This window comes from Musa acuminata, chromosome BXJ3-1, assembly GCF_036884655.1.
Source record: "Musa acuminata AAA Group cultivar baxijiao chromosome BXJ3-1, Cavendish_Baxijiao_AAA, whole genome shotgun sequence".
In the NCBI taxonomy this organism is placed as follows: domain Eukaryota; kingdom Viridiplantae; phylum Streptophyta; class Magnoliopsida; order Zingiberales; family Musaceae; genus Musa; species Musa acuminata.
The window spans coordinates 18,921,534-18,948,776 of NC_088349.1; the positions used below are offsets into that span (position 1 = coordinate 18,921,534).

The 27,243-nt window shown below is 42.0% G+C and overlaps 2 protein-coding genes across 3 annotated transcripts; one reads left to right on the forward strand and one right to left on the reverse strand.

The window, feature by feature from the left end:
• Positions 1-2,805: 2,805 nt before the first annotated feature.
• Positions 2,806-6,623, reverse strand: LOC103992007 (uncharacterized). Of its 2 annotated transcripts, XM_065135752.1 has the most exons (4): positions 5,909-6,623; positions 4,570-4,593; positions 4,371-4,485; positions 2,806-2,945 (listed from the first exon to the last, which is right to left on the reverse strand). In XM_065135752.1, exons 1-3 carry the CDS (start codon positions 6,148-6,150, stop codon positions 4,410-4,412), a joined length of 342 nt encoding a protein of 113 aa, XP_064991824.1. In that variant the 5' UTR covers positions 6,151-6,623; the 3' UTR covers positions 2,806-2,945; positions 4,371-4,409. The 2 variants fall into 2 exon arrangements, with proteins under 2 accessions (XP_064991824.1, XP_009409833.1); XM_009411558.3 differs by lacking the exon at positions 2,806-2,945 and having other exon boundaries at positions 4,280-4,485.
• A 672-nt stretch (positions 6,624-7,295) lies between these two features.
• On the forward strand, positions 7,296-26,943 carry LOC103992008 (ABC transporter I family member 19). Its single transcript, XM_009411560.3, has 6 exons — positions 7,296-7,523; positions 9,558-9,718; positions 10,197-10,248; positions 25,083-25,219; positions 26,163-26,249; positions 26,336-26,943. The coding sequence occupies exons 1-6, from the start codon at positions 7,394-7,396 to the stop codon at positions 26,630-26,632; spliced, it is 864 nt and encodes a 287-aa protein (XP_009409835.2). The 5' UTR covers positions 7,296-7,393; the 3' UTR covers positions 26,633-26,943.
• Positions 26,944-27,243: the final 300 nt, after the last annotated feature.

Genomic DNA, 27,243 nt, shown 5'->3' on the forward strand with positions numbered 1-27,243 from the left:
CTTGAATTCAAAGAGTAGCATTAAAAGGTTATCATTTTTTTTTATTTTGAGTTTATTTCAAAATGACATATAGATAGGGGGAGTTTAGTTAAAACATCATCATCAATTGGTTGTCATCATAAAAAATGGGGAGATTGTTGAATCCCGGATTTTAATGATAAAATCAATTGATGAGTTTATGGACTAATAAGTGTTTGAGATAAGTAACGTAGGAGAAACTTCGATCATGGACTTGAACCATCGAAAGGCAAATCGTTGAAGTAAGAAAATCATATGTTAGGATAGAGAGCATCATGTCAAAGATTGGACGTCGGGCTGAAGGATTAGTTGACATGCTAGAGGATAAACTTTGTACCATGAGTTCGAGCATCGGGCTAGAAGGATCGAGTATTAAACCAAGAAGATCATGTGGAAGGTCAACATGCTGATAGATTGGGAAATACGTCGAAGGAAAGGACAATGCGTCGAATGTTCGGACAAAGTACCAAATGAACAAATGATATGTCGGACAACGTGCTGAAGGCTTCATGATTATAATTAGAGATGTTAAGTTTTGATCGAAGTCGTTTAGAGTCTAATTGAGTTGGTTTTGGGGCATAATTATGCTAACTTGATTAGGAACCCATTAGGTTTGAACAAGGGTCAAATTGGGCCAATTAGAAGGCCAATTTAGTGACCTAGGGTTGGGCTGGGCGATGGCACCATCAGGCTCAAGCAATGGTACCGCTTGAGAGTTGGAAAGCACTATTTGTGCTTTTCTCGGAATCCTAGTGGTAGTACCGCTAATGCTAGCGGTAGTATCGTTAGTACCGATGGTAGTATTGCCCAAGTGACGGTGGTACTACCTAGGTCAATAGTGGTATCACAAGAGCCCAGATTCCAAGCTTTATTCGATAGTAGTACCACTAGTACCTTGAAAACTCGAGGATTTAAAATTTTTACTCTATTTTTGAAGCTATTTAGGTCTATAAAAACCTCACTCATGCTTGCTTGATGGAGTAGAAATTCTTAAGCGTAAAAGTGTTGTAAACTCTCTTGAAAAGTGGTTGAGTCTCTTCCTCCTTGAGTGTAGAGGTTATACTAAGGAGGTGTGAGGTCTTGCGTAAAAGAGAGGTGTAATGGTTCTCTCATAAGCATGTTAAAAGGAGAAGAGAGGCGTAAAGGTTCTCTCCTAGACCTATGAAAATGAGAAGGGTTGTAACAATGGTAGTTGATCTTCACCCATTGAAAAGAAGATCGACAGTGAAAATCGATAGCCTCGAGAGAAGAGGAATCGGGAGTGGACATAGGTTAGGACAATCGGATCAAAATTTCCCCACCCCCCCCCCCCCCCCCACTTAGTGCATTCACGATCCTAATAGTACTTATGAAACTTCTGCATTTATGGATCAAGCTAGTGAGGATAGTAAAATCTTTAAGAGAAAAAAATATATTATTATAAAACATACTAAAGGCATCATCAAGCTCGAACTCCGAGCTTAATATGCCATATGATTTTGGTGATAGTACAAGTATAGTAATGGTGGATGCGATACACAATAATATTTCTAATTTTGACAATAATTACGAGATAAATACTAACAACTTCAATGTCAATGATAATTGTGGAGTAGACCTTTTATCAGGATAAGATGCATCCTAGATGAAATTGAATCGAGAATGACCCTCAAATCACTTGAAGCTCAAGCATAAATATGATTGAACAAAGATGATAAGACCAAATTAGGAGATCATCCACGAAAATGGTAACCTCCTATTTGACATATTAATTGAAGGAATGATCAAAATGTCCAACACTAAAGTGATTAAAAATTTATAATTTTGCTCAATCTGATATCAACTTTTATACATCTACTTTTCCAAATTTTAAAAATAAAATTATAAATTTTATATATATATAATTTTTAAATTAAATAATAATAATAAAAATACTATATATTCAAATCGAAACCAAACCGAAACCAATCGAACCGGAATGAAAACTGGCTCTTGCCGGTTCAGTTCCAATTTCTTGGAAAACTGAAAATTACCTATTTCGAAACCATAGTCATGGCTTTTGAAGACGGTGGTCAAAGGTCGTACTTTTGTTAAGTATTAAGACAAGTGTAATTATTTGAATTGGGAGTGAAAAGGGTATTTATCATGATCATGATAATTTTTGGATAGATAATCTACTAGGGTGCAAAACAAAGCAATCATCTAATTTTAATTGCAGGGGAAGGATGTATGACACAAGTCAAACGCGAACGTTTTTGCATCTTCACATTAACACCACGACCAGTTGACTAGTATTTGAGAGACGTAACAAATCATAACGTTTCGACAAATCTGGACCAAACTTTTCTTAGCCAAAAAAAAGAAGAAAAAAGTCAACTCCTATACGAGAGAAGTAACACATCATACTGTTTCGACAAATCTGGACCGTACTTCTCTCAGTAATAAAAAAAGAGGAGGGACAACTAAATGCTAACCTTTTCCCAACCAAGGCATTAGGGGAAACTCTCCTCTATATTATACTTCACTCTTCTCTGTTTCTCTTTCATTTTAGGATGTTCTATCTAATTCGAGCATCGAATAAGATTGTTAGTTGGTCGAGATGGGTGCACATCGACAACCTCAAGTTATGACTAAATTGATGGAAATGGACCCACCATCTTATAGATGGATGATATCTACCTGATGCGATGGATCAAGTGACGCCCCCTCACTACTAATATTGTTTTTTCAATTGATGCTAAAAGTTAAAACATACCTAATGGTCACTGTCAATGGGGGCACTAAGCAGACGACCTGTTCCTTGATGCACGTGGGACATGAACCATCCGCTACTAAATTTCTCACTTCGAAGCCTTCCTTTTCTCCACATGATACCTCTAGTAGTACTGTAGGCCTTAGAAAGCCTAGCAAATGATTCTCCTTCCAGTGAGGAGCCATACCTAATCATCCTGCATTAGGTGGGACATTATTTCCCATATTATCAAGTTCCAATAGGATTTTGATGATCATTAACTCAGTTGATGAGTTGGTTAACAATGGTTTGTGGAGTGCTTGACTTTAGACTTTCATAACCATTAAATTTTTGTATGAAATTTCAATATGATCAAGCTTAAATTTAAGCTACTCTATCAATGCTGCGAAATAAGCTGGACCATCATGCTCATCCTAAATGCCTAATCATTTCATCTCAACTTTGAGCTCGTGGTATTAAATTAGTTGCATTGAATTATGAGCATATAAATGGCACATCTCATGTATGACAGTCAAGAAGAAAATGACAAAAAGAATACTGCCTTGTGAGCCAGTGTGTAATTATAAAGAACAAAAGCACTGTAGAATTTGAAGTTGACTAATTAAGTTGCCAAGATTCTTTGTGGACTTTTTGTGTTATAGATCAAAAAAGCAAATCAAATCAAGTGTAATTTGGCAACTGTAGCAGCCATGGCAAGTGTAGAAGATGACTTTCCCTACGCCTCTTAAGGTTTCTTGGTTTGACCATAAAATGCTAGATGACCTTGGGTCATCGATAACATGAATGAGGATACAGGTGATCTGTCACCATACTACAAAATCTTCTATGAGATTGTCTTCTTCATGCCCTTATTCCTTTAGTATTTGGTACTACATATAACTTGGTTTTCAGGAACAGTATGGGAAAAGGACATGAAAAGTTAGTCGGCAGTACAACTGTGTCGGACATAATTGCTAGTATAACATAGTTGCAACCTAATGGGGCACAAATCTGCCACAGCTACAAATTGTCAGGGACTAAATCAATCAGAGATGTGCACCTTCCTACAATTACAATGTTTTGGTTACTTGCATATTTCTCAGCACAGATTTGCTAGTTCTTCAACTATTTCCAAGATGAATTTTCTGAAGCATGCAATGGAGCCAAAACTCAATACTCTACCTCTAACAGGTAACTTTTACAGAGGGAATAGACCCTCGTAGGCCCACTCAATCAACAACACCATAACCTTCATTCTTCCATTGACATGCATACTAACAACTTATCGAAGCAGATAAATAAAACAAACTACCTAAGCATTGTGATAATCATAATCAGGCTATCTAAATAAATTCACATACGATGGCTTGTGCAAATGAAGTTGTTCTAAGTTATATGAATTGCTACCATGTAATGTAAAGACGTGATTTATATTAAAAAGACTTGTATGTCACCATTTTTTAGTTCTTCAAACATACACAACCCCAGCTATCATTTTCCTGTTCCTACTGTTCATCCAATCTCAGTCACCAGTGCATTCACAAGACCAAATGATAAATTCAAATCACCTATTAATATGAATGTGATGACAAAAGGGCTCTTAACTTAAGAATCTTCCATGTAGGAATACAAAAGGAATCACCTTGAGAGGAATGATGCTATTACTTCATGATTGAGACCATCAGGAACCCAGGCAATAGCACAATCGAAAGCAACAAGTAATCAGCTTCTCCATAGTCGAGATATTGTTGCTGGAGCTGTGACAACAGTAGATCGCCAATTATTATGACACATATATGCAAGAGTTCTACATTATATTACAGTTACAAGAATCCCCATACTCATCCTCTGAGTCGCTTGAATCACTGTGGACAAGAAAATAAAACAAACAGAAGCAATTCAGAACAGACGGATAGCCAAAAGTGTTCTTTTTCATAAATCTCTACAAGAAATGTAAAATTCAGGACTAATGGAAGGAAAAAATTATCAAAATATGCTACCAATACAATCAAGACATCCTATTTTCGATTACATAATGCATCAAGTCAGAATAAGAGAGAGCCCAATGTCAGCAGATAATTGAGAGGATGCTGTCTCTGACTTCTAATTAATGAACAAGCTGAAGAGTGTGTTACTATGTCTTCAAATTATAAAAAAGATGGAGAGCTACTGCTGATTGATACTATTGTTGCAGAAGTACAAAAAAATATTGATTATTAAACAGGTTGCATATCCGAAGGTGGGAGATTTCCAGAATTTTTAACTAACAAAATAAGGAGTTTGCCTTTTATTGGGAACTAAAATTCTTCTCCTAGAAGCCACTTTAATTCTAAGGCTATGACATTATTCTTTTGCAGGTGGTGCAAGTGATCATCCTATTGTTATTGATGAAGCGACGATCATCCAGCAACAGATCCAAGTTGATGAAGGGATGTCGTTTATCATGTTCATAGTTTTGATCAATTTTAATTTCTTCTTTGGAATGTATTATGTATTGTTTTTTGGAATGATTCTTCATTAGGTCTATCCTTTCTTTTGGACTCGTAGCAGATGTATCTGAAGTGGAAAGTTTCCTGTTTCTTGTGTTATTTATTCCATTTCCTTTTCTCCTTGTTCTTCTTTTAATAACTCATCTTTGATGGCCAGTCAATTAATTTTACGGTGAGATATACAGCTCACAAAAGGAGGAAAATTATCCATTATCCAGAAACAAATACAGAAGATGATTTATGCTTTGACTTATATTTAAAGAGCTCATTGAATGTTTCAAACTGAAAATGTTTTCAGAAATAAGATCAAGAAAATATAAGCCTGCAATTTTATGTTTCAAACAAGTCATGAGTGTCTGAGAAAGAAGTTTCGATGCATTACATACAATAAGTTTATCATAAGAAGTCATATATGCATGTGTAGCAAAGAGAATTTTAGTTTAATTGACATCTCAGCAAGGACAGAATTATAAGGGAAAATGTCGTACAAGAGAATCTCATGTACATATAGGATATGCTTGTTCAACCAAATACAATGAGATGGATGAGATAGAAGGCTTTGATCAAGCAAACCAAATTTGCTAGATCCTTTAGGCATGCATATAAAGCTATCACGAAGGCACAGTAATAAGGTAGGAACAACAAGGATCATGAAGTGTTAAGAGGAAATGAATATGAGAGGATCTCTAACCTTGGCTCGAATTCCAGCACTTCGACGAGCTTGTTGCCATTGCGATCATTCCACTGGACTTTCCTCCTCGAACTCTTCTGCTGCTTTCCTTCTAAGCCTCCATTCACAGACGATGACGTTAGAAGAGAGTCCGTCTCCCTGTCCTCCCCCTCCTCATCAGAAAGTCCCTCGTCCTTGGTATCCGGAACAGCTGACGGCTTGATTCCATCGCAGATATCAGCGTCCACTCCACGCACATCCATCTAAATCCACAACACCCTTTTCTGGAACTCAATCCACCCACCAAGGCAACAAGAGCTCGAGATCTTGATCTATCGGCCGGGAAGAACGCAAGAAATTCACCAAGCTATAATCTTCTTCGAACATCAGCGAAACCAAATCCAAGAACAACACAACTTCAACTCCTCGTCGGCTAAACAAATAAGAGGAGCCCAAAACAGTCTGACCCAGAGGCGAATTCGGCACAAGGGTTAACATGAAAGGGCAAAACCGATGCTTTTATTCAGGAATGAGAGGGATTCGGAGAAAACATCATTCGTGAAGCCGACAGTACCGCGATGAGAAATCAGAAGGATTCGATTCTTGGGAATCAACGAAGGAAATCGACAGAAAATGGAGGAATGAGGAGGCGACACGGGAGGTGCAAGAAGTTCTCCGCGCACTCACCCTTGTGTACAGCTACGCACGCAATCCAGCGACGGCCACCGGAACCAAAACTTCCCCCTTTGTTTTCTCCTTCTCTCTCGAGTGGGGTCCATTTACCTGCATGTTCTGGGCCGTCCGATCGCCATCAGGCCCAAATGGTACGAGCGTCGAGTTTGTCTTTTTGGCGTCCTTCAACAATTTAGAATTTTTTACCACCGCCAATGGAGTTCACTAGTAATATGAAGTTGAATAATAAGTCCATTAATTTTCGTTATCCTCGGTTGACTTGACTTCCGAGAAATGGAATCTTGCTCGCTTGTTTCTGATTAAGTAGCCTACCATCGAAATGTGTCTCCTTGTTTTTGGACGTTGATTCTGACTAGAAGTCCAATCTTTTTTTATACTGATATTAATGAAAGTCTTTTTTAAAAGAAGAAGAAAAATTTTAATTATTTTTTTATTACCTCCTCAATTGGTGTAATTTGTGTAATTAAAAAGGGGGAACAACATAATTTGCACCTTTTGATTAATGTGCTATTAATGGTGTCGATTGGATCGAACTCGAGCCAGATTACATCATTGCTTACATCGAGAATGGCCCCCACTCCTCCTTCCCGGTAATCCAAATCGACCTTAGGTCATCTTGATAGGGATGGTGGTTACCACCATCTGGTGTGGGGTGGGGCCACGATGTGACCATATTGAATTTTCCGGTTTTGAAGGGTACAAAACCGAACACACACGGAGCAAAAAGTGTGTTTTGCTGTGCGTTTGTCCGAGGCAGTCGCGGGTGTAGTTTTCCTTCTCTCTGTCGGCAAGGAAGTCAGTCGCGTGGAGGAGATGGAGGGCGGTGGCATAGAGGTGTCGAGCCTCAACTTCGCCTATGAGGGCCTGCCGCCTCTTTTCACCAGGTTTAACCTCGACGTCTCTCCCGGATCTCGATGCCTCCTCGTTGGTGCCAATGGATCCGGTGATTCTTCCCTCCCCCACCTTCTCTTTTACCCTTTGAACCCTAAAATTATACCTCAAGGTTTCGCGTCTTTTTTGTTCTTCTTGTTGTTTGTTACTATAGATATGCAGGATTCTCGCTCCATTCGTTTTGATGATCCCTTTTTGATGAGGTAAATCGAGCGCCTATTCTTGGAATTTAGACTCAGTTATTTCCGAAACTTTATTGTAAAAGAGAAATTCGGTTGATCATCCTATATAATCAATTGATTGAATTGAATTCGTCATTGTTATATGCTATGATGGTTTGAAGCGACTGGTCACCATTAGGTCCAGTAGTACGTGCAATTGAGAAATGGGATTATAAAAATTGGATTTACTATGCATCTTGTTTGGGTCGATAATCGATACAATTATCAAATTCAAATTCACTGTTACAATATGGAAAAAAATGTATTACTTACGTTTGATAAAAAAAAAAAAGTTGAATTGTGCTTTTCTGAATTTAAAAGTTAAAAAATAGAGGGAACTAGAAGAAAGGTAGGAGACATGGAGGATGAGCAGGAGTGAAAGAGAGAACAAGAATTACATCAACTGAGGGCCAATCAAGATTTCTAGTGATCAAAGCCTCCAGTCTCCACCAATCTGAGTTCGAACATTCTGAGAAATTTTTTGGTTGTTCTCGTTCTAGAAGTGGAAATCTAAACCTAAGAACAATCATGTTTCTACTAACATTTCTACTTGTTTAAATTCTCGGTTTCAACTTATTTAAGGACCGAATGCCTTAGGCAGGTGATCAGTGATTTTCTATGGGAGGAACAAAGACCATATTTGCTTTTGCACTTTGATTTCTCTTTTTTAGATTTGTCTTTCAAGGTTTTTGATGAACTGCTAATGTATGAAAAATTCTAAACTCTGCCACTTGAGGAGGTTTCTATAACTGCTTAATACAGCCTGAAATTGCTCTGCTGTTACATTGAAACAAGCAGAAAGAACATGATGCTGAAGCCTTAGGCACTTCCTGCCCTCCAAAATTTGCTATTAGAAACATAATCTCCTCATATGAGCTGAGAATATTTCTTTAACTGGAAAGCATACAAGGTGGATTTATTTATCTGATGATGAGTCGTTAATTAAATGATCCATTAAAAACCAGCTGAAAGGTGATCTTAGACCAAATGCTAAAGAAACAATCTCACTAAAGATATTTGAAAGAGTGAACTTTGAAACAGTTGGTCTGTATTTTTGAAACTTTAATCATTTGCCATTTTATTTAGAGAATTAAGTGCCGTGAATAGCACTTTACATAAGTCCTTATTGAGAACATTGTGATTAATTAATGTGACAACACGGATGCCTCCATTCCAATAATTTGATTGAAAGGAATAGCTTGTGTAGGTTAAGCTGTCAGGAAGTATCAATTCTGTTACTTTCTCATCATGCAATATATAGATCCGAGTTTGTCAAACAAAAGCACCAGTTGTAAGATTGCTTATATCCTCATTTGTCATGATCTTAGAATCTTCATGTGACTCGTGAATTAAATTAATTAATAAACAAAATTTATGGTGGTATACTTTGCTGACATAAGACAGAAAGAACACCTCGAGTACTTCTAGAGTAGTGTTGAAAGTGCTCTGTGACAAGCTTTACATCAGCCTCAACAAGTGCAAATTTATGATGAACCAACTTTAATATCTGTGCTTTATTATTACTGTATGTGCATTGAGGTGGTTGATGAGAAAGTCAAAGCGATTGAGATTAGTGTTCAACCATAACTGTAAGTGAACAATAGAGTTTTCATATGATAGGAATTTTTTTATCAGCAATTTATCTGTAACTTTAGGAGCATAATGGACCCATTGGTGAGTGTTTAAGAAAGAAAATTCAACTATACCATTTTAGTCCTTCCCAATTTTGAGTCGTTGAGTGCGATGCATGAAGTGTATCATAATATCCTATGCACTTTCTCGATATGCATGCTAATCAAGAGGTCATCCAACTGTTAGTAGTGGCTGGTGTTTACCAACCTCATATTTCTTTCATACTTCTGCAGGTAAAACTACACTTTTGAAGATTTTGGCGGGAAAGCACATGGTTGGAGGAAGGGATGTAGTGCGTGTTCTTAATGCTTCTGCATTTCATGATACACGGCTTGTCTGCAGTGGTGATCTTGCTTATCTAGGGGGCTCATGGAGCAAAACTGTTGGATCTGCTGTGAGTTCATAATCTTTCTTGATATCATCAAACAGAAGAATATTGGAATATCATGATTGTTTTTTATGTCTTTTAACCTTATGACATTATTCCCATAATTTATTTTAATCAGAGACCCTTATCAATTAGAAACAGGGAAATTTTTTATGTAGCATTCTAGTTAATTAAGCTTATATTATCTAAATTTAACTTGGAAACTTCTGGTATTTGACATATGCAGTCTGGATGGCTCTAGCAATTAACAACTTAAGTATCTTGTTAGATGGTAAACATCTTATCGAAGTCCCTGATATATAAATACTTGGACATGTGACACAAAATTCAAGTTAGTAGAATGATAAAGTAACAGATCATCTGTAACAATATTTGCTAAACCCTATACAAACTGACATATAGGCATGGATTAATAAATTTATAAAAATAGTTTGGTTTAAGAGGATAGATTATCTCACTCAAAGTTTTCCTGTTATTTACCCAGGGAGATATTCCACTCCAGGGTGATTTTTCTGCCGAGCACATGATTTTTGGAGGTATGATACTAAATGGGAATTTGTATAATGAGAGATAAACAGTTACGTACTTGTTAGCATTGTGCTTTTCCAAATCTTTAGGAATTTGTGTGTACTATTACGTAAATATTTTTAAATTATAGAAAATTTATGCTAAGTTGACCACCATAGTAATTGCCTACAGAAGTGATATATGTATATGTTGAATCTTGGATTCTGATGATGAAACTAATTGATGAGTTTATTGAACTAATTTGCTTTTGAGATAAATGACGCAGGAAATACTTCGATCATAGACTCGGATCATCGAAGGGCCAACTTTTGAGAAAGAGAGTTAAATGTTGCGTCGGAAAATTATCATGTCAAAAATTGGATGTTGAGCCGGAGGATTGGTCAACATGCCAAAAATTAAATTCGTGCTAAAGGTTTGGGCATCGTGTTGGAAGGATCGGATGTTGCACCAGAAGATTGGATATCGTGAAAAAATCGACATACCGATATAATGGGCGATGTGCTAAAAGAAAAGGCGATGTGTCGGAGGTTCGGATGAAATGCTGGAAGATTAGACAACATGCCGGAATAGTGTACAATGTGTTGAAAGCTTCATAAATGTTTTGTATGTGTAGTTGATTTATCGAAGTCTTGATTGAGGTCATTATGGGTCAATTTGAATTGGTATTTAGTCGAAACCAAGGATTTTAATTTCGAATGATACCGCTCGTACTGAGCAGTACGTACCAGTTCGCTAACAGATCGGTACACAGACTGCCCATTACAGGGTGGTATCAGCCTGACTGCGGCGAGGGAAGAAGAAGCATCGAGGGACAACCTGGTTGCAGCCTGGTTGCAGCAAGGGAAGAAGAAGTTGTTAGGACTTTAGCTAGGAGAGTCCTAATTGAGTTTCATTGAAAGGGGCATTCATGTAAAACCTACCTAGCCGATCCCTATTAAAGAGGTGAAGAGGCCGGCTAAGTATAGGATTAGTTTGGAGGTTGCTTCTTAGAGAAGCATTAGGAGTTGGTTAGAAGTAGGAGTCTTGAGTAGGAGTCCTATTAGGAGTTAGTTAGAAGTAAGAGTTTTGAGTAGGAGTCCTATTAGGAGTTGGGGTTTAGAAGCCCTATAAATAGTCATGTATTCATCCTCTTTTGCAAAGAATAGATGAATCTTTTTAGTAGCCTTTGAGCAGCAACCTAGAGGAGGGAACCCCTATAGAGTTCCAAGGAGGCCGATCCCCTAAAGAGATCAACCCTAAACTTAGAATCCGTAAGGGTTCTAAAACTTGGTATTAGAGCAGCGTTCTTGGTGTCTCGCTACCCTTCCACAGCCATCCATCAGCCCTCCACAACCGCCCAAAGCAATTCCCACAATTGCTTAAAAGATCATCGCCGAATTCCGCCATCATCTCCACCACCGTCGATCATCCTTTGATCTCCCCGTGAATTGCAATAGGTTCTGGTTTCCTACCTTACTGCTGCTGCAATTTAGTTATCCTTATTCAAAAATCCAAAAAAATTGTTCCTATATTGCTACATAAACTTTTCGTCGTAAAGTTTTCATCTCTATGATGAAAGATGCACTGCAGAATTCTAGCTGTATAGCACAGTTTGTTTGATCTTGCTACTGTGTTTTTTCTATCCAAATCTCTACAAAATTTTTACGATAGCCTTGACACTTCATAATAGTGGATTTCCCTTTGGTTTCGTCAAAAAATTCTCAATATAAACCACTGACCTTTTACGTCCAAACTGCTACACTTTAGACGTAAAAACCTACTGCAGTACCTTTCCGTGATCCTCAATTTTTCCGAACCTTCCACCACCCCGTGCCATTAACCCGTCAACAGAAAAAAGACAGGGACATCTCTGATCTACAGGTATATGCTATGGCTTCTCAAGATCCAATTGATGCCAAATTTGAAGTATTGGAATCTCGGATTGAATCGCGCTTAGAGGACAAATTGCGCGCTTTGTTTGTAGAATTCAGAATTGGACAACCGTCGAGTCCAACCAAATTTCAGCGAGGAGAGAGTTCAGAGAGGCCTCGAGAGAAGGAGGGACAACCCTCGGACATGCTTCAGCCACGCATGAGGGTGGACTTCCCACGATAAGAAGAAGGAGACCAAGCGGGGTGGATTTCGCGTGCCGAACGTTACTTTCGCTACTACCGAACATCGAATGATGCTATGGTGGAAATTGCTATCATCCACCTTGAAGGAGATGCTATTCAATGGTACAATTGGCTGGAATACAATCATGGGGCTCCGACGTGGAATCAATTTAAGAACACACTGCTGAATCGTTTCGGACCTACGGAGTACGAAAATATCGATGGCTAACTCGCAAAGATTCGACACACCTCTACGATTCAAGAGTACCAAACCAGGTTTGAGAAGCTATCCTACCTTGCTTATGATTGGACTGGCCATCAATTGTTAGGAACATTCATCGAAGGACTCAAGCTAGAGATAAAAGGGGAGGTTAAGGCGCGACAACCCCGTACTGTGACAGCTGCAATTTCTTTAGCCCGAATACAAGAAGAATGACTCAACTAAGATGCTCGGAGGATGAGAACCTCTCCTAGGCCCGCGACATATCAACCTCCTTCTGCTACCAGCCGTCATTCGTTGCCAAAAAAAATTGACAAGATAAGAACTATGTGACTGATTAGAAAGGGTTTTTGTTGGCATTGCGACGAGCCATGGAACCACGATCATTGCTGCAAAAGGGGCCGCCTCCTACTGATTAAACCTCTTGAAGACATGGAGGAGGAGGTCCAGGAACATGAGGAAGAGGTCGCGAATGAAGAACAGCAGCTGGTTGATATTACGAAGCATGCCCTTGCCGGTTACGCGAACCTGCAAATGATGAAAATGGGTGGACTTCTGAAGCAACAACCTATCATCGTTCTTATTGACACCGTGTCACGAACGGTCGTCGCGCACTCGCAACAACTCCGTTCAACGAATTGTTCGTCGCTCACACCTACATGTACAGCTGCTTGACAGCATGTTTTGTCTTGGTTTTGGGTCATTTTGCTTGTAAAAATGTAAGTTCGAACAAGCTGCAACGTTACAAAGCGACCGTTCACCGAACCGAGCAAAACAGCCCCAAAACAGCCCAAAACTGCTCCGTTTTCGTGTGCCGCGGGCTGATTTCTGGAATCCGCCTCCGCTCACCAAAACGTCAACCATCTCAACCCCTTGGAACCCCCCGGGTGGCACAGGGCTGGATGGGGCTTCGGTATAGTACCGGGCGTTGAACACTCCGTCGCAAGTTCACATGTTACCTTGACGGGAACTTGTTGTCGCGCCCGGGACTCGGTGAGCAGCTGTTTGTGGGCTTGCAGCTGTTCGTTCAACCTTCTAAAGCCCTTGTATTCCTTCTCTCTCTCTTTTCTCTTGTGCACACAAGGTGCTCGCTGAATTGCTTGTCGGGGTAGAGAGCTCGCAAGAGGAAGTGGAGCCCAGGATCGACAAGGTCGAGGCCCTAGTCAACCTACTGTCAGATGACACCAAAGACTCCATGCAAGACCTATAGGAAGTTGTGGCGGAACTCACTTCAAGGGTGATTATGCTCACTAGAGTACTAAATGCGAGAGGAAGCAACACCCGCGTTGCACCACCATAAAATTTGAGGGCACCCGAGCCTCATGGATAAGGACGGGCCAGAGATGCCAAAGAGCTCGAGAACTTTCTATTCGACATGGAACAATACTTTCGAGCTACGAGGCCCGATTCTGAAGATACCAAAGTTTCTATAGCAACAATGTATTTGAACGGAGATGCAAAACTTTGGTGGCGAACCCGTTGGGAGGAGATCCAACAAGGTCGGTGTCGGGTTGACACATGGGAGGACTTGAAGCGGGAGTTGAGAACTCAGTTCCTACCGAAGAACACAGAGTTCGTCGCAAGAAGGAAGTTGAGACAACTCCGCCAGAGTACCACCATTCGAGAATATGTGAAACAATTTTCTGCACTAATGCTGGACATACAGGACATGTCCGAGAAGGACAAGTTGTTCAACTTCCTCGATGGTTTGAAGCCATGGGCTCAACAGGAACTAAATCGAAGGAATGTCACCGATGTGGTCGGGGCAATTGCTGCTGCAGAAAGGCTCACCGACTTTGTTTCCTCTGAAGACCCAAGGAGAAGGAAACAATCTTTAGGCAATTGCCCTCCAAAACATTCTCGAGGGAAGGAGCTCGGGGGCGAACAAAAGAAGAAGAGTTCCCACAAAGGGCCAAACCCGAAAGGCAATGCCTCAAAACCTGGAGGATGCTTCTTGTGCGGAGGACCGCACATGGTGAGGGAGTGCCCACAAAAATAGGCACTTAATGCTTTGACGGCTTCCATCCACCCACCCCCCCCCCCCCCCCCGATCGGACAAGGGCAAAGCTGTCGCTCTTAGTTCGAGCAGTTTTGAATCCAGCAGCGACGACGAGGAGTCGCAAGGACCCCGGATGGGAGCAATGCGTTTGTTGAATGCCATGCGGGGTCAAGTGGGGGAGAACATGAAGACAAAGCTACAAAAAGCAGGAAGTAGTGAGCTAATGTATGTGGACGTCAAGCTAAATGGCCAAACGACCCGTGCAATGGTGGACACGGGCGCTACCCACAACTTCATAGTCGATCGAGAAGCACAGCGACTTGGGTTGATCTTGGAGAAGAGCTCAAGCCGAATGAAAGTGGTGAACTCGGAGGCCAGGCGAATCTCCGGGTTGGCGAAGGAAGTTCCCATCAAAATCGGGACATGGAGTGGGAACACCAACATGATGGCAGTGCCACTGGATGACTTCCAAGTGATTCTTGGAATGGAGTTTATGCACGCGGCGAAGTTGGTGCCAATGCCGTTCTTGAATTCCCTGTGTATGATGGGAGGTGACGACCCCTGCGTGGTTCCTGTCTCTCGGAGAGGAACCAAGGAGCCCCAACACATGTTGGCATTACAACTGAAGAAAGGGGTGTGAAAATGTGAATTAACATTCGTGGCTGCTATGAAGCTAGAGCCACTCGACGAGAAGGCCATTCAAGAACCTGTTGTGGTGGCGAACGTCCTGAAAGAGTTCAATGACGTTATGCCACCCAAGTTGTCGAAGACTCTTCCAGCATGCAGAGGCCTGGATCACAGCATCGAGCTGGAGCCAAGAGTGAAACATCCAGCGAGACCACCCTACCGCATGTCTCCGCTAGAGTTGGCAGAACTCAGAAAGCAGTTAGGTGAACTGCTAAGCGGTGGTCTCATCCGCAGCTCTAAAGCACCTTTCGGAGCTTCAGTTCTCTTCCAGAAGAAACAAGATGGGAGCCTCCGACTATGCGTCGATTACCGAGCCCTTAACAAAGTGATAGTGAAGAACAAGTATCCCATCCCGCTTATCGCGGACTTGTTCGACCAGTTGGGCAAAGTTAAGTATTTCTCAAAACTCGACCTTCGATCGGGGTATTGGTAGGTGCGCATTGCTGAAGGCGACGAAACGAAGACTACCTGTGTGGCCAGGTATGGAGCGTTTGAGTTCTTGGTGATGCCTTTTGGCTTAACCAACGCTCCGGCCACATTCTGCACTCTCATGAACCAACTATTCGAATATTTGGATAAGTTCGTGGTCGTCTACTTAGACGATATCGTCGTATACAGCCAAACGCTCAAGGAGCATGTTCAGCACCTTCGGACAATTTTCAAGGTTCTCAAGGAGAACACTTTGTTCGTAAAAAGGGAGAAATGCTACTTCGCCCAAACGGAGATCTTATTCTTGGGGCATCGAATCGGGGATGGTTCCATTCGCATGGACAAATCAAAAGTGCAAGCGGTTGCGGAATGGTGAACTCTAAAGAAGGTGCCAGAGTTGAGATCCTTCCTTGGTTTCGTCAACTACTATCGACTCTTCATAGCAGGGTACTCGAAGCGTGCAACTCCACTGACGGAGTTACTGAAGAAGGAGCAGCCTTGGAAGTGGTCTGACAAATGTGAAATAGCATTCCAAGATCTGAAGGTTGCTGTTATGGAAGAACCAGTGCTCAAATTGCCAGACTATGGGGAGCCTTTTAAAGTCCATACAGATGCTTCGGACTTCGCTATTGGGGGAGTACTCATGCAGGAGGGTCATCCGGTGGCCTACGAGAGCCGCAAGCTCAACGAAATCGAGCGGCAATATCCAGTGCATGAGAAGGAGATGACAACGGTGATGCACTGTCTACGAGTTTGTTAACACTACCTTCTCGAATCGCGATTTGTGCTGAGGACAAACAACATCGCTCTGAGTTATTTCCAAACACAGAAGAAACTTTCCCTAAAACAAGCACGATGGCAGGATTTCTTGGCTGAATTTGATATGGCAATGGAGTATAAGCCTGGGAAGGCAAATGTCGTGGCCGATGCATTGAGTCGGAAAGTGGAGCGCGTGAATGTTGCACAATTGGAGGGCGGAGGCCAAGCAAGTCAATTGCACTCCAACTTCCTTTCCAGGATCAAGGATGGACTATATAGTGACCCCCAGGCAGTTATCCTAATGCAGCTCATCAAAGAAGGCAAGACACGACTATTTTGGGTCCAGGAGGGACTCGTTTACACAAAAGGGAATAGGGTTTATGTTCCCCGAGTAGACAATTTGAGGCGTGAACTCTTAAGAGAGTGTCATGATTCCCTTTGGGCTGGACACCCAAGCATTCACAGAACGTTGGCTCTCGTGGAGAGGGCCTTCTACTGGCCAAAGATGGGGACTGATGTGGGGGAATATGTTCGAACATGCCTTACTTGCCAACAAGACAAGGTGGAGTAGCGGAAGCCGGTGGGACTTTTGGAGCCATTGCCCGTACCAGAAAGGCCATGGGAGAGCATTTCCTTGGATTTCATATCAAGCTTGCCACTTGTAGGGAGACTCGAATCGATTCTCGTGGTGGTCGATCGGTTTTCAAAGTATGCAACTTTCATTGCTGCGCCCCTACACTGTACAGCAGAAGAGGCGACCAAGCTGATGATGAAGGATGTGGTGAAGTATTGGGGAGTCCCGCACAATATCATTAGTAATCGAGACGCTCGGTTCCTAGGACGATTCTGGATCGAGCTATTCAAATTGTTGGGGTTAAAGTTATACTTCTCTACAAGCCTCCACCCCCAGACGGATGGCCAGACTGAAAGGATAAACTCACTCTTGGAGCAATATCTTCGGCACTACGTGAGTGCCAACCAATGAGATTGGGTGAAGTTGTTGGACGTTGCCCAATTTTCCTACAACTTGTAGCGGAGCTTTGTGTCCAACAAGAGCCCCTTTGAGATTATTACAGGACAACAACCGTCAACTCCTTACACCATGGCAATTGGGTATATTGGGAGTAGTCCGTCAGCTTACCACTTCGCAAAGGAGTGGCACCGAAATGCAGATATTGCACGGGCTTACTTGGAGAAGGCGGCAAGGAGAATGAAGAAGTGGGCAGACTTGGGAAGGTGACCGCAAGAGTTCAAGGTCGGCGATTTGGTGTTGGTAAAACTCCAACCAGCATCACTCCAATTCTTCAGGAACAAAATCCACATAGGATTGGTGCGCAAACGAAGGGCCCTTCCCAATTATCAGCAGGGTAGGCAACGTCTCCTACAAGTTGCAACTGCCGGCGTGGTTCAAAATTCACAACGTTCTTCACGCCAACAACCTAAAAGCCTACCACTCGGATCCACAAGATACTTCCCGAAGTGTTCCAACTTAGCTACCTCCCACCACTGCCTCCTACGAGAAGCGAGTTGAAACCATTCTGACGAACCATAAGATAAAGCTACCCAATGGAGCTAAGCAGACAGAGTACTTGGTGAAGTGGCGAAAGCTTCCCCGAGATAAAGGCAGTTGGGAGCCTAAAGAAGCCCTACGACATGAAGAAGCAATCATCAACAACTACCAACAAGCGTCGACGAGGGCGTCGACAGTTTAAGTGGGGGAGAATGTCACGAACGGTCGTCACGCACTCGCAACAACTCCGTTCAACGAACCGTTCGTCGCTCACACCTACATGTACAACTGCTTGACAGCATGTTTTGTCTTGGTTTTGGGTCATTTTGCTTGTAAAATGGAAGTTCAAACAAGCTGCAACGTTACAAAGCGACCGCTCACCGAATCGAGCAAAACAGCCCCAAAACTGCTCCGTTTTCGTGTGTCGCGGGCTGATTTCTGGAATCCGCCTCCGCTCACCAAAACGTCAGCCATCTCAACCCCTTGGAATCCCCCGGGTGGCACAGGGCTGGATGGTGCTTTGGTATGGTGCTTTGGTATAGTACTGCGCGTTAAATACTCCTTCGCAAGTTCGCACGTTGCCTTGACGGGAACTTGTTGTCGCGCCCGGGACTCGATGAGCAACTGTTTGTGGGCTTGCAGCTGTTCGTTCAACCTTCTAAAGCCGTTGTTTTCCCTCTCTCTCTCTCTTTTCTCTTGTGCATGCAAGGTGCTCGCTGAATTGCTTATAAAGCTTCCCCTTTTTGCAAGACTTCGGGACTTGTCCGTCGCTCGTTCTTTCAAACTAATCAACTTTCTCTTTTACAGGTCCTTCGGGACCTGCGAGAGGTTGCAAGTGGGCTGATCTTTGCTGAGCAATATCGCAAGGGCGAAGCGCGACTTAGGCAACACAAGCTAAGTTCGCGTCTTGGCCGCAAGGGTGCCTCACGCCTTAGGCAATTCCAGCTAAGGTCGTGAACAGCAAAGGTGCTGTCCGGATGGCCTTACCTATCGAGAATTGCAGTAGGTTTAACGTTAAGGTCGCCGACGGACGAATTTTGAAGTGTGATCATAGGTGCCCGCAGGTGAAACTATTGTTATAGGACCAAGAGATAACTGCAGATTTCTTCCTCCTCCCTCTTGATGATTATGAGGCCGTGCTTGGCATCGAATGGCTGACGACATTAGGTGATGTTTCCTAGAACTTTGTGAAACTAATTATGAAATTTTACAGTAAGGGGAAACATGTGATATTGCACGAGAAACGTGGGGGCGACGTAACGACGATTTGCACACAACAAATGGAGAAGGTTTTGCACAAAGCATGTAGCGGCTTTTTGGTACAACTTGAGCAGCAAACTAAGGGAAAGCCAATAGAATTTGAAGATCCAAACCTACTTCCTTTGCTTGCCCAATTTTCAGATATATTTGATGAACAACGCAACCTACCTCCTACCCGTCGGCATGATCATTGTATACCGATTCTTCCGGGCAAACCTCCAGCAAATACTCGGCCATATCGATATCCACATCTCCAGAAGGATGAAATAGAAAGGATTGCAAAAGAGATGCTTGAAACAAGAGTTATTCGGCTAAGTTGCAGTCCCTACTCTTCACCGGTGCTCCTCGTACGAAAGAAGGACGGAACATGGCGAATGTCCGTTGATTACCGAGCTCTCAATGGCATAACCTTCAAGGACAAATACCTTATTCCAGTAGCAGATTAATTGCTTGATGAATTAAAAGGACCACGAGTCTTCACAAAGCTGGACCTTCGATCCGGGTATCATCAAATAGGAGTGTGCGAAGAAGACATATCGAAAACCGCCTTTTGAACATACAACGACCACTACGAATTTTTGGTAATGCTCTTTGGTCTCACTAATGCTCCCTCCACCCTCTAGAGCCTTATGAATGATATTTTCCGGAATTATCTTTGTAAGTTTGTGCTGGTTTTCTTCGACGATATCCTTATTTGCAGCCCTTCTCTTGAAAGTCATTTTCAGCACTTACGACTTGTTTTGACGATTTTGCGAGAAGAGAACATGTTCTTTTTGTCAAAAAATCGAAGTGCAGCTTTCTTCAACAGAATGTCACGAACAAACTTCTAAACAGGATGTTTGATGTAATGCTTATGTATGTCCGTGTCTTTTGGTATGTTCATGCTTTGCACAGCATGTAGAGGGACGGCCGAAGGCTTAATAGTCCCATTTTAGTTGAGTTTGGTGGTCGTTTTAGGCTTGTAAATAAAGGTTGTGTCATGTGGACACTTGTGAGAGATTTTCAGTCTATAATGGACCATTTTGACCCTTTGTTGTGTAACTGTTCAGAGCTTGTAAAGTCTATTTGTAATTTGCATTGTCTATGAAGTGTTTTCGGAAATGTTTGCTTGTGGATCCCGAGTGAGACGTTTTCTCTAACCCGTTTTCTCTTTTGTGGGTCTTAAGAGACCATGGGAGGCTTCGAGGAGGCTGACCTTTGCGGACGGACACGCAAGGGTGCCGCACGACTTAGGCAAAACTAGCAAGTCCGTGACAAGAAGGTGGAATATCTTGGGCATATCATATCAGAGGAAGGTGTAGCGGTGGACCCCTCTAAAATTAAAGCTTCGAGGAGGCTGACCTTTGCGGACGGACACGCAAGGGTGCCGCACGACTTAGGCAAAACTAACAAGTCCGTGACAAGAAGGTGGAATATCTTGGGCATATCATATCAGAGGAAGGTGTGGCGGTGGACCCCTCTAAAATTGAAGCAATGCAGAACTGACCGACCCCGAGGAACATAAAATCGCTACGTGGCTTTCTCGGTTTAACAGACAACTACCACAAGTTCGTGAAAAACTATGGAAAGATCAGTGCACCCCTTACTTCCTTGCTGAAAAAAGATGCTTTCCAATGGTCGGACAAAGCCACCACCGCCTTCGACGAACTTAAAGCCGCAATGACGACAACGCTCGTACTAGCACTAACCAACTTCGGCAAGACTTTTGTTATTGAAGTCGATGCCTCCGGAGTCGGAATTGGTGTTGTACTAATGCAAGATGGTCGCCCCCTCGCTTGTACCAATAAGGCATTATCTCCTTCCCATCTCAGGATGACTATTTACGACAAGGAGATGCTCGCGATTATGCATGCAATGACCAAATGGAGACCGTACTTGATCGGACGACGCTTTCAAATCAAGATCAACCATAAAAGCCTAAAATGTTTCTTAGAGCAGAAGATATCTTCCCCCGAGCAATAAAAATGGGTAACAAAGCTTCTTGGATATGATTATGAAATAATTTACAAAAAGAGGATGAGAATGTTGTTGCAGATGCGCTTTCGCGGCTACCCGATTGTTGGTGAACCTTTACACCGTGGTCGAGGTGTCAGCACGGCTCGGTCCAGTCCCGGATGCACAAGGTCGCCCACGCGAATGCTCGAGTGGTGAGGGCGAGTGTCGGGTCGGGTCGGGTTTGAGCCTCGTCCCCTGAGCGCGGTCTTCTCTCTTGGCAAGTGGCATGCTTCTCCATCACTGAGCTCCTGCACATAGGTCAAGGTCGGGAGGGGGATTTTCCGACTCGACCGCTCCGAAACTTAAGTTAGCTTGGGCATTTGACTAGCAACGAAGCGTGGCTCGGGCGTTGGATTTGGCCGAGATGCGACTCAGGCATTAGACTGGCCGCGAGGTGTGGCTTGGGCATTGGACTGGCTGAGATGCAACTCGGGCATTAGATTGGCCGCGAGGCGTAGCTCGGGCGTTGGATTTGGCCAAGATGCGACTCGGGCATTGGACTAGCCGCGAGGCGTGGCTCGGGCGTTAGACTAGCTGAGATGCGACTCGGACATTGGACTAGCCGCGAGGCGTGGCTCGGAAAGCTACAACCTTTACCCGTCTCGGACTCAATATGGACTGATATATCAAATGGACTTCATCGAAGGGCTTCCCTTATCACAAGGAAAAAGGTACAATTTTTGTCGTGATGGATCGCCTTACAAAGTATGCTCACTTTTGCATTGTTCGTAATCCCTACACCGCTTCTAGTATAGCTCGAATCTTTATGGAGAATATTGTAAAATTGCATGGGATGCCGAGATCTATTGTAAGTGATCGTGATAGGGTCTTCACGAGCAGATTTGGGATAGAGTTAATCCAGATGCAGGGCACTAAATTGAAAATGAGTACGGCGTATCACCCACAAATCGACGGTCGGACTGAAGTGGTAAACAGGTGCTTGGAGACATACCTCAGATGCTTCACCAGTGACCGGCCAAAAAAGTGGACAAAGTGGCTTCCCTAGGCCAAGTGGTGGTATAATACAACTTACCATTCATCCACAAAATATACTCCCTATAAGGCTATGTATGGTCGACCTCCCCTTGTGATCCCAAAATATGTGTTGGGCACCTCTAAAGTAGAACAAGTAGATAGGGAACTACAGGACAGAGACAAAATGTTGAAGTTGCTAAAAGATAATCTCACTGCAGCTTAAGCAAGAATGAAACAACAATATGATCAACACAAAGGCGAAAGAGAATTTTCAGTAGGAGATTGGGTCTTCCTACGGCTCCAGCCATACAAGCAAACATCAATCCAGACTAAGAGCATCTATGAAGCTTTCACCTCGGTTCTATGGTCCTTACCAAATTTTGGAGGGCATCGGAGCAGTAGCATACAGATTGAACTTACTTGCTAGCTCCCGAATCTATCCAGTCTTTCATGTGTCGTGTTTAAAGCTCAAGCTGGGACAAAACGAGACAACCTAAAGCCATCTACCAAATATGACTACCCAAGGAGAACTCCAAACCCAACCGAGTGTTATTATTGATCGACGGATCGTGACTCAATGACGATGACCCACTACTGAAGTGCTAATACAGTGGGTGAACCTACCGGCAGAAGATGCCACTTAGGAGAAATATGATGACTTGAAGATCAAATTCCCAGAATTCATGGATCGTCAACCTCGAGGACAAGGCTGGTTTTAAGAGGGCGAGTCTATTAGGACTCTAGCTAGGAGAGTCCTAATTGAAATGGGCATTCATGTAAAACCTACCTAGCCGACCCTTATTAAAGAGGTGAAGAGGCCGGCTAAGAATAGGATTAGTTTGGAGGTTTCTTCTTGGAGAAGCATTAGGAGTTGGTTAGAAGTATGAGATTTGAGTACGAGTCCTATTAGGAGTCTTGAGTATGAGTCATAATTGAGTAGGAGTCCTATTATGAGTTAGGGTTTAGAAGCCTTATAAATAGTCATGTATTCATCCTCTTTTGACAAGAAATAAATGAATCTTTTTAGCAGCCTTTGAGCAGCAACTTGGAGGAAGGAACCCCTATAGAGTTCCAAGGAGGCCGATCCCCTAAAGAGATCAACCCTAAGCTTAGAATCTGTAAGGGTTCTAACACATTCATGTAAAACCTACCTAGCCGACCCTTATTAAAGAGGTGAAAAGGTCGGTTAAGGATAGAATTAGTTTGAAGGTTGCTTCTTAGAGAAACATTAGGAGTTAGTTAGAAGTAGGAGTCTTGAGTAGGAGTCCTATTAGGAGTTAGTCAGAAGTAGGAGTCTTGAGTAGGAATCTTGTTGGGAGTTGGGGTTTATAAGCCCTATAAATAGTCATGTATTCATCATCTTTTGCAAGGAATAGATGAATCTTTTTAGCAACCTTTGAGCAGTAACCTGGAGGAAGGAACCCCTATAGAGTTCCAAGGAGGCCGATCCCCTAAAGAGATCAACCCCAAGCTTAGAATTCGCAAGGGTTCTAACAGAAGTGTCGAGGGAGAAGAGGGAGAAGGCGTTCGAAGAAGAGGGGGGAGAACCTCAATGCTTTTCGATCCGGCGTTGCCCTCCCTCGATGATCCCGATCCAGGAGGTAATGGAGAGGCAATTGCTCGACTTCTTCACCACATCCTTCGCCGAAGGCCAGAGACGCCTACGGCCTTCATCGCGTTCTTCGCCAAAGGTCGGAGACGTTTGCGACCTTCGACGTCTTTGCCAAATGCCACAGATGAGGAGAAGATTGCATTCTTCTCCTAGTCGTGTCGCGCCGAAGGTCGGAGGCATTTGCGGCCTTCGACGTCTTCGTCAAACGTCGCAGATGAGGAGAAGATTGCGTTCTTCTCTTCTTTACGTCGCGCCGAAGGCCGAAGACGACTGCGATATTCAACGTCTTCGACAAATGCCGCAGATGAGGAGAAGATCACGTTCTTCTCCTTATCTGACACAACGAGGAGAAGAAAAGGAGACAACGTCGTCGAGGCAGTGTACGCTTTCTTTTTTTAATATTATATTTATACATATATATGTGTGTATATATATATATATATATATATATATATATATATATATACATATACATATATATATATACATATACATATATATATTTATACGTTTCGAGCGGTATACCTTGGCGTACAGCTCGGTATGCCCGTACCGAGTAAAGCTCGAAATTAAGAACCTTGGTCGAAATTATGCTAACTTGTCAAGAAAACCATTGGGCTTGAATCAAAGCTGAATTAGGCCTATTAGAAGGTCAAACAGGTGGTCTAAACTAGGCCTGGGCAGTGGTACCATTAAGCCCAAGCGGTAGTATCGCCTGAGTCAGCTGACAAATACTATTTATGTTTTGTCAATGTTTCCGTCAGTGGTACTGCTTATGTCAGTGGTAGTACCGCCTAGGCTACAATAGGACTGCCAAAGTCGATATTTGTAGCTTGGTTACGACGGCAGTATCGCCCAGTGCCGGCGATAGTATCATCCGTACCTCGAAATTTTGGATTTGAATTTTTGGCTCTATTCTTGAAGCATTTTGGGTCCTATAAATACCCCACTCAGGCTTGGTTGATGGGGCATCTATTCCTGAGCAAAGTTTGTGACCTAGTTTACTTGTCCTTTATTTGTGACCTAGTTTTATTCTCTTTGCTTGCAACTTTAACTTGATCAATCAAGTTTCTGAAAGATGTTAATTTATTGATTGAGTTTTAAAATCAGTTAAAAACGCTATTGCATTAATTCACCTTCCCTTTTAGTGTCATTAATATATATATACATATATATTTCTTTGCTGATGTCATTTCATATATCTTAATATATGTAGTTTTCCCTTTTTAGTGCGAATTCTGCTGATTGTTAGAACAAATGAAAATATAAATTATTCTTTTGCCATTACTTTTTTCTTGAACAGTTGAAGGGATTGATCCTGCCAGGAGAGAGAAGTTGATTGATCTTCTTGATATCAATCTGCAGTGGAGGATGCATAAAGTTTCTGATGGACAACGCCGCCGTGTCCAGATATGTATGGGTCTTCTCTACCCATATAAGGTTAATTTCTTTACTACTAATAATCTGCAAGTGATAGTGCATGCCATAGATATCACCAGGCTTATAGTTATATGGCTTATGTGGTAATAAGTGAATTAGTCGAAGATTTTTTGCTTAACATGATTTAGAAATCTATACTATTTTTTATACTGTTCTGCAGCACATCCGCTCTTAAATACTTTTGGGCAGAGAGGAGATCAAATGCAAATTTTTTATTGAATAGGCCTTAATTTTCTGTTCTTTGACCAGTGAACTATGAAATAGCAATTTCCTTTTTTTTTAAACAAACGATAAAGAGCTATTGTATCAAGGAATCAACAAGAAAAAGCATCCAGATATGCTGCATTACATCTGAAGGAAAATCCTTGGGACCAACCACAGATCGTGAACCTATAAGCAATGCCATTGAGTTCTCTAGGCAGGTGGCAAAAAGACACTATGGAGAAAAGGTTGCATAGCTCTAATATTAAATATTATAGCCTGAAGAAACCATGAGCCTTTGGCAAAGTCAAAGATTTGTTAGGCGTCTAGTGGAATCAAAATTCTGGAGATGTTGCAACACAATGCCTCGTTTATCCCCTCCAAAAGAGCAATACCCTGGGCCATTGCTTCATTGGATGCTTTGCAGGGGCCTCCAAAAATGGAAGCATTGGTTTCATTTCTGATGATGAAACCATACCCTGCAGAGGCAGAATTAGCCAAATATGAGCCATCACTCTCTAAAACAGTCATATGCTAAGAATCATCAGCATAGGTGTTAGTCATTTCACTCCTTCGCTTAGCAATTTCCTTGTTGATTACATGACTTAGCCATGCAAACTTTCAGGTTCTGTGATTGTTTTATAAGAAAATCGAATTAGTGATAAGGATTATATAAATCAATTTGATGTTAAATCTTATTCATAGCCATAATATTGCTTCTTAAGATCTGAAAGGAATACAGGTTCTTCTGCTTGATGAGGTTACAGTTGATTTAGATGTTGTCACAAGAATGGATCTCCTCGAGTTCTTCACGGAAGAATGTGAACAGGCATGGTTATCCAAACAACAACTTGCATTGGTCATTCTTCTTTTTCACTTGTTTTCATTTTCTGATGTACTACAATCTTGTTGTAGAGAGGAGTTATCATTGTTTATGCAACCCATATTTTTGATGGACTGGAAACATGGGCAACGCATGTGGCATACATCCAAGATGGTGATTTGAAGAGGTCAGGAAAACTTTCAGACATCATTGAACTGAAAAGTGCCAGCAACTTGCTATCAGTTGTTGAGTCATGGCTTCGATCAGAGTCAAAACTCCCAAAAAAGGAACCCATCAAACCTATCAGCGCTGTTGCCAGATCAAGTACGCCCTCTCCTTTTGATTCATCTCCTTTTAGATCATCTCGGCATATGGCATACTACCGCTGATTATCGAAAGCTAGTGTTCAGTTCATCTATGGCTATTTCACTATTTCCATCTCATTTCTTTGCTATATGATGTGGATTTTTTTTTTTTTTTTTTCGTTCTCTTCTGAGTTCTTCCCACTGAAAGAATCCAAGTGAGATGGACCATGAAATACTGATGTACTTGAGAAATTCTGTGGTAGCAAGATGTGCTGTGATGATGCTTCAGATTGTCTTTAGTGAGTAAAAAAGATTATCTTATTTTAGTTGTCAATTTTTACTATGAGTGAAAAATTAGATGATATGGTTTAAGATAATATAAATTTTATTCATCAGCTTCTTGAGTCAATTACCTCTGATTCTGTCGTGTGTTGGAAAATTGCTGCTACTAGTCAAGATTTTTTTACCTTTTACACCTCTGTCATCTTGCATGCTGTTGACGATGATGGCACATACTAAATATTTTCTAGGAAATTCACCCAAACACCAAATAACAAAACATATAATACCTCCCACTAATAGTCACAACAAAACCTCAATTGTCACTATATATATTCTATATTACTGCTGTGTCGATGACTTTCATATTTATTGATATAGTGGTGTTACTAACTAGAATAATGAGGGTGGTGTTA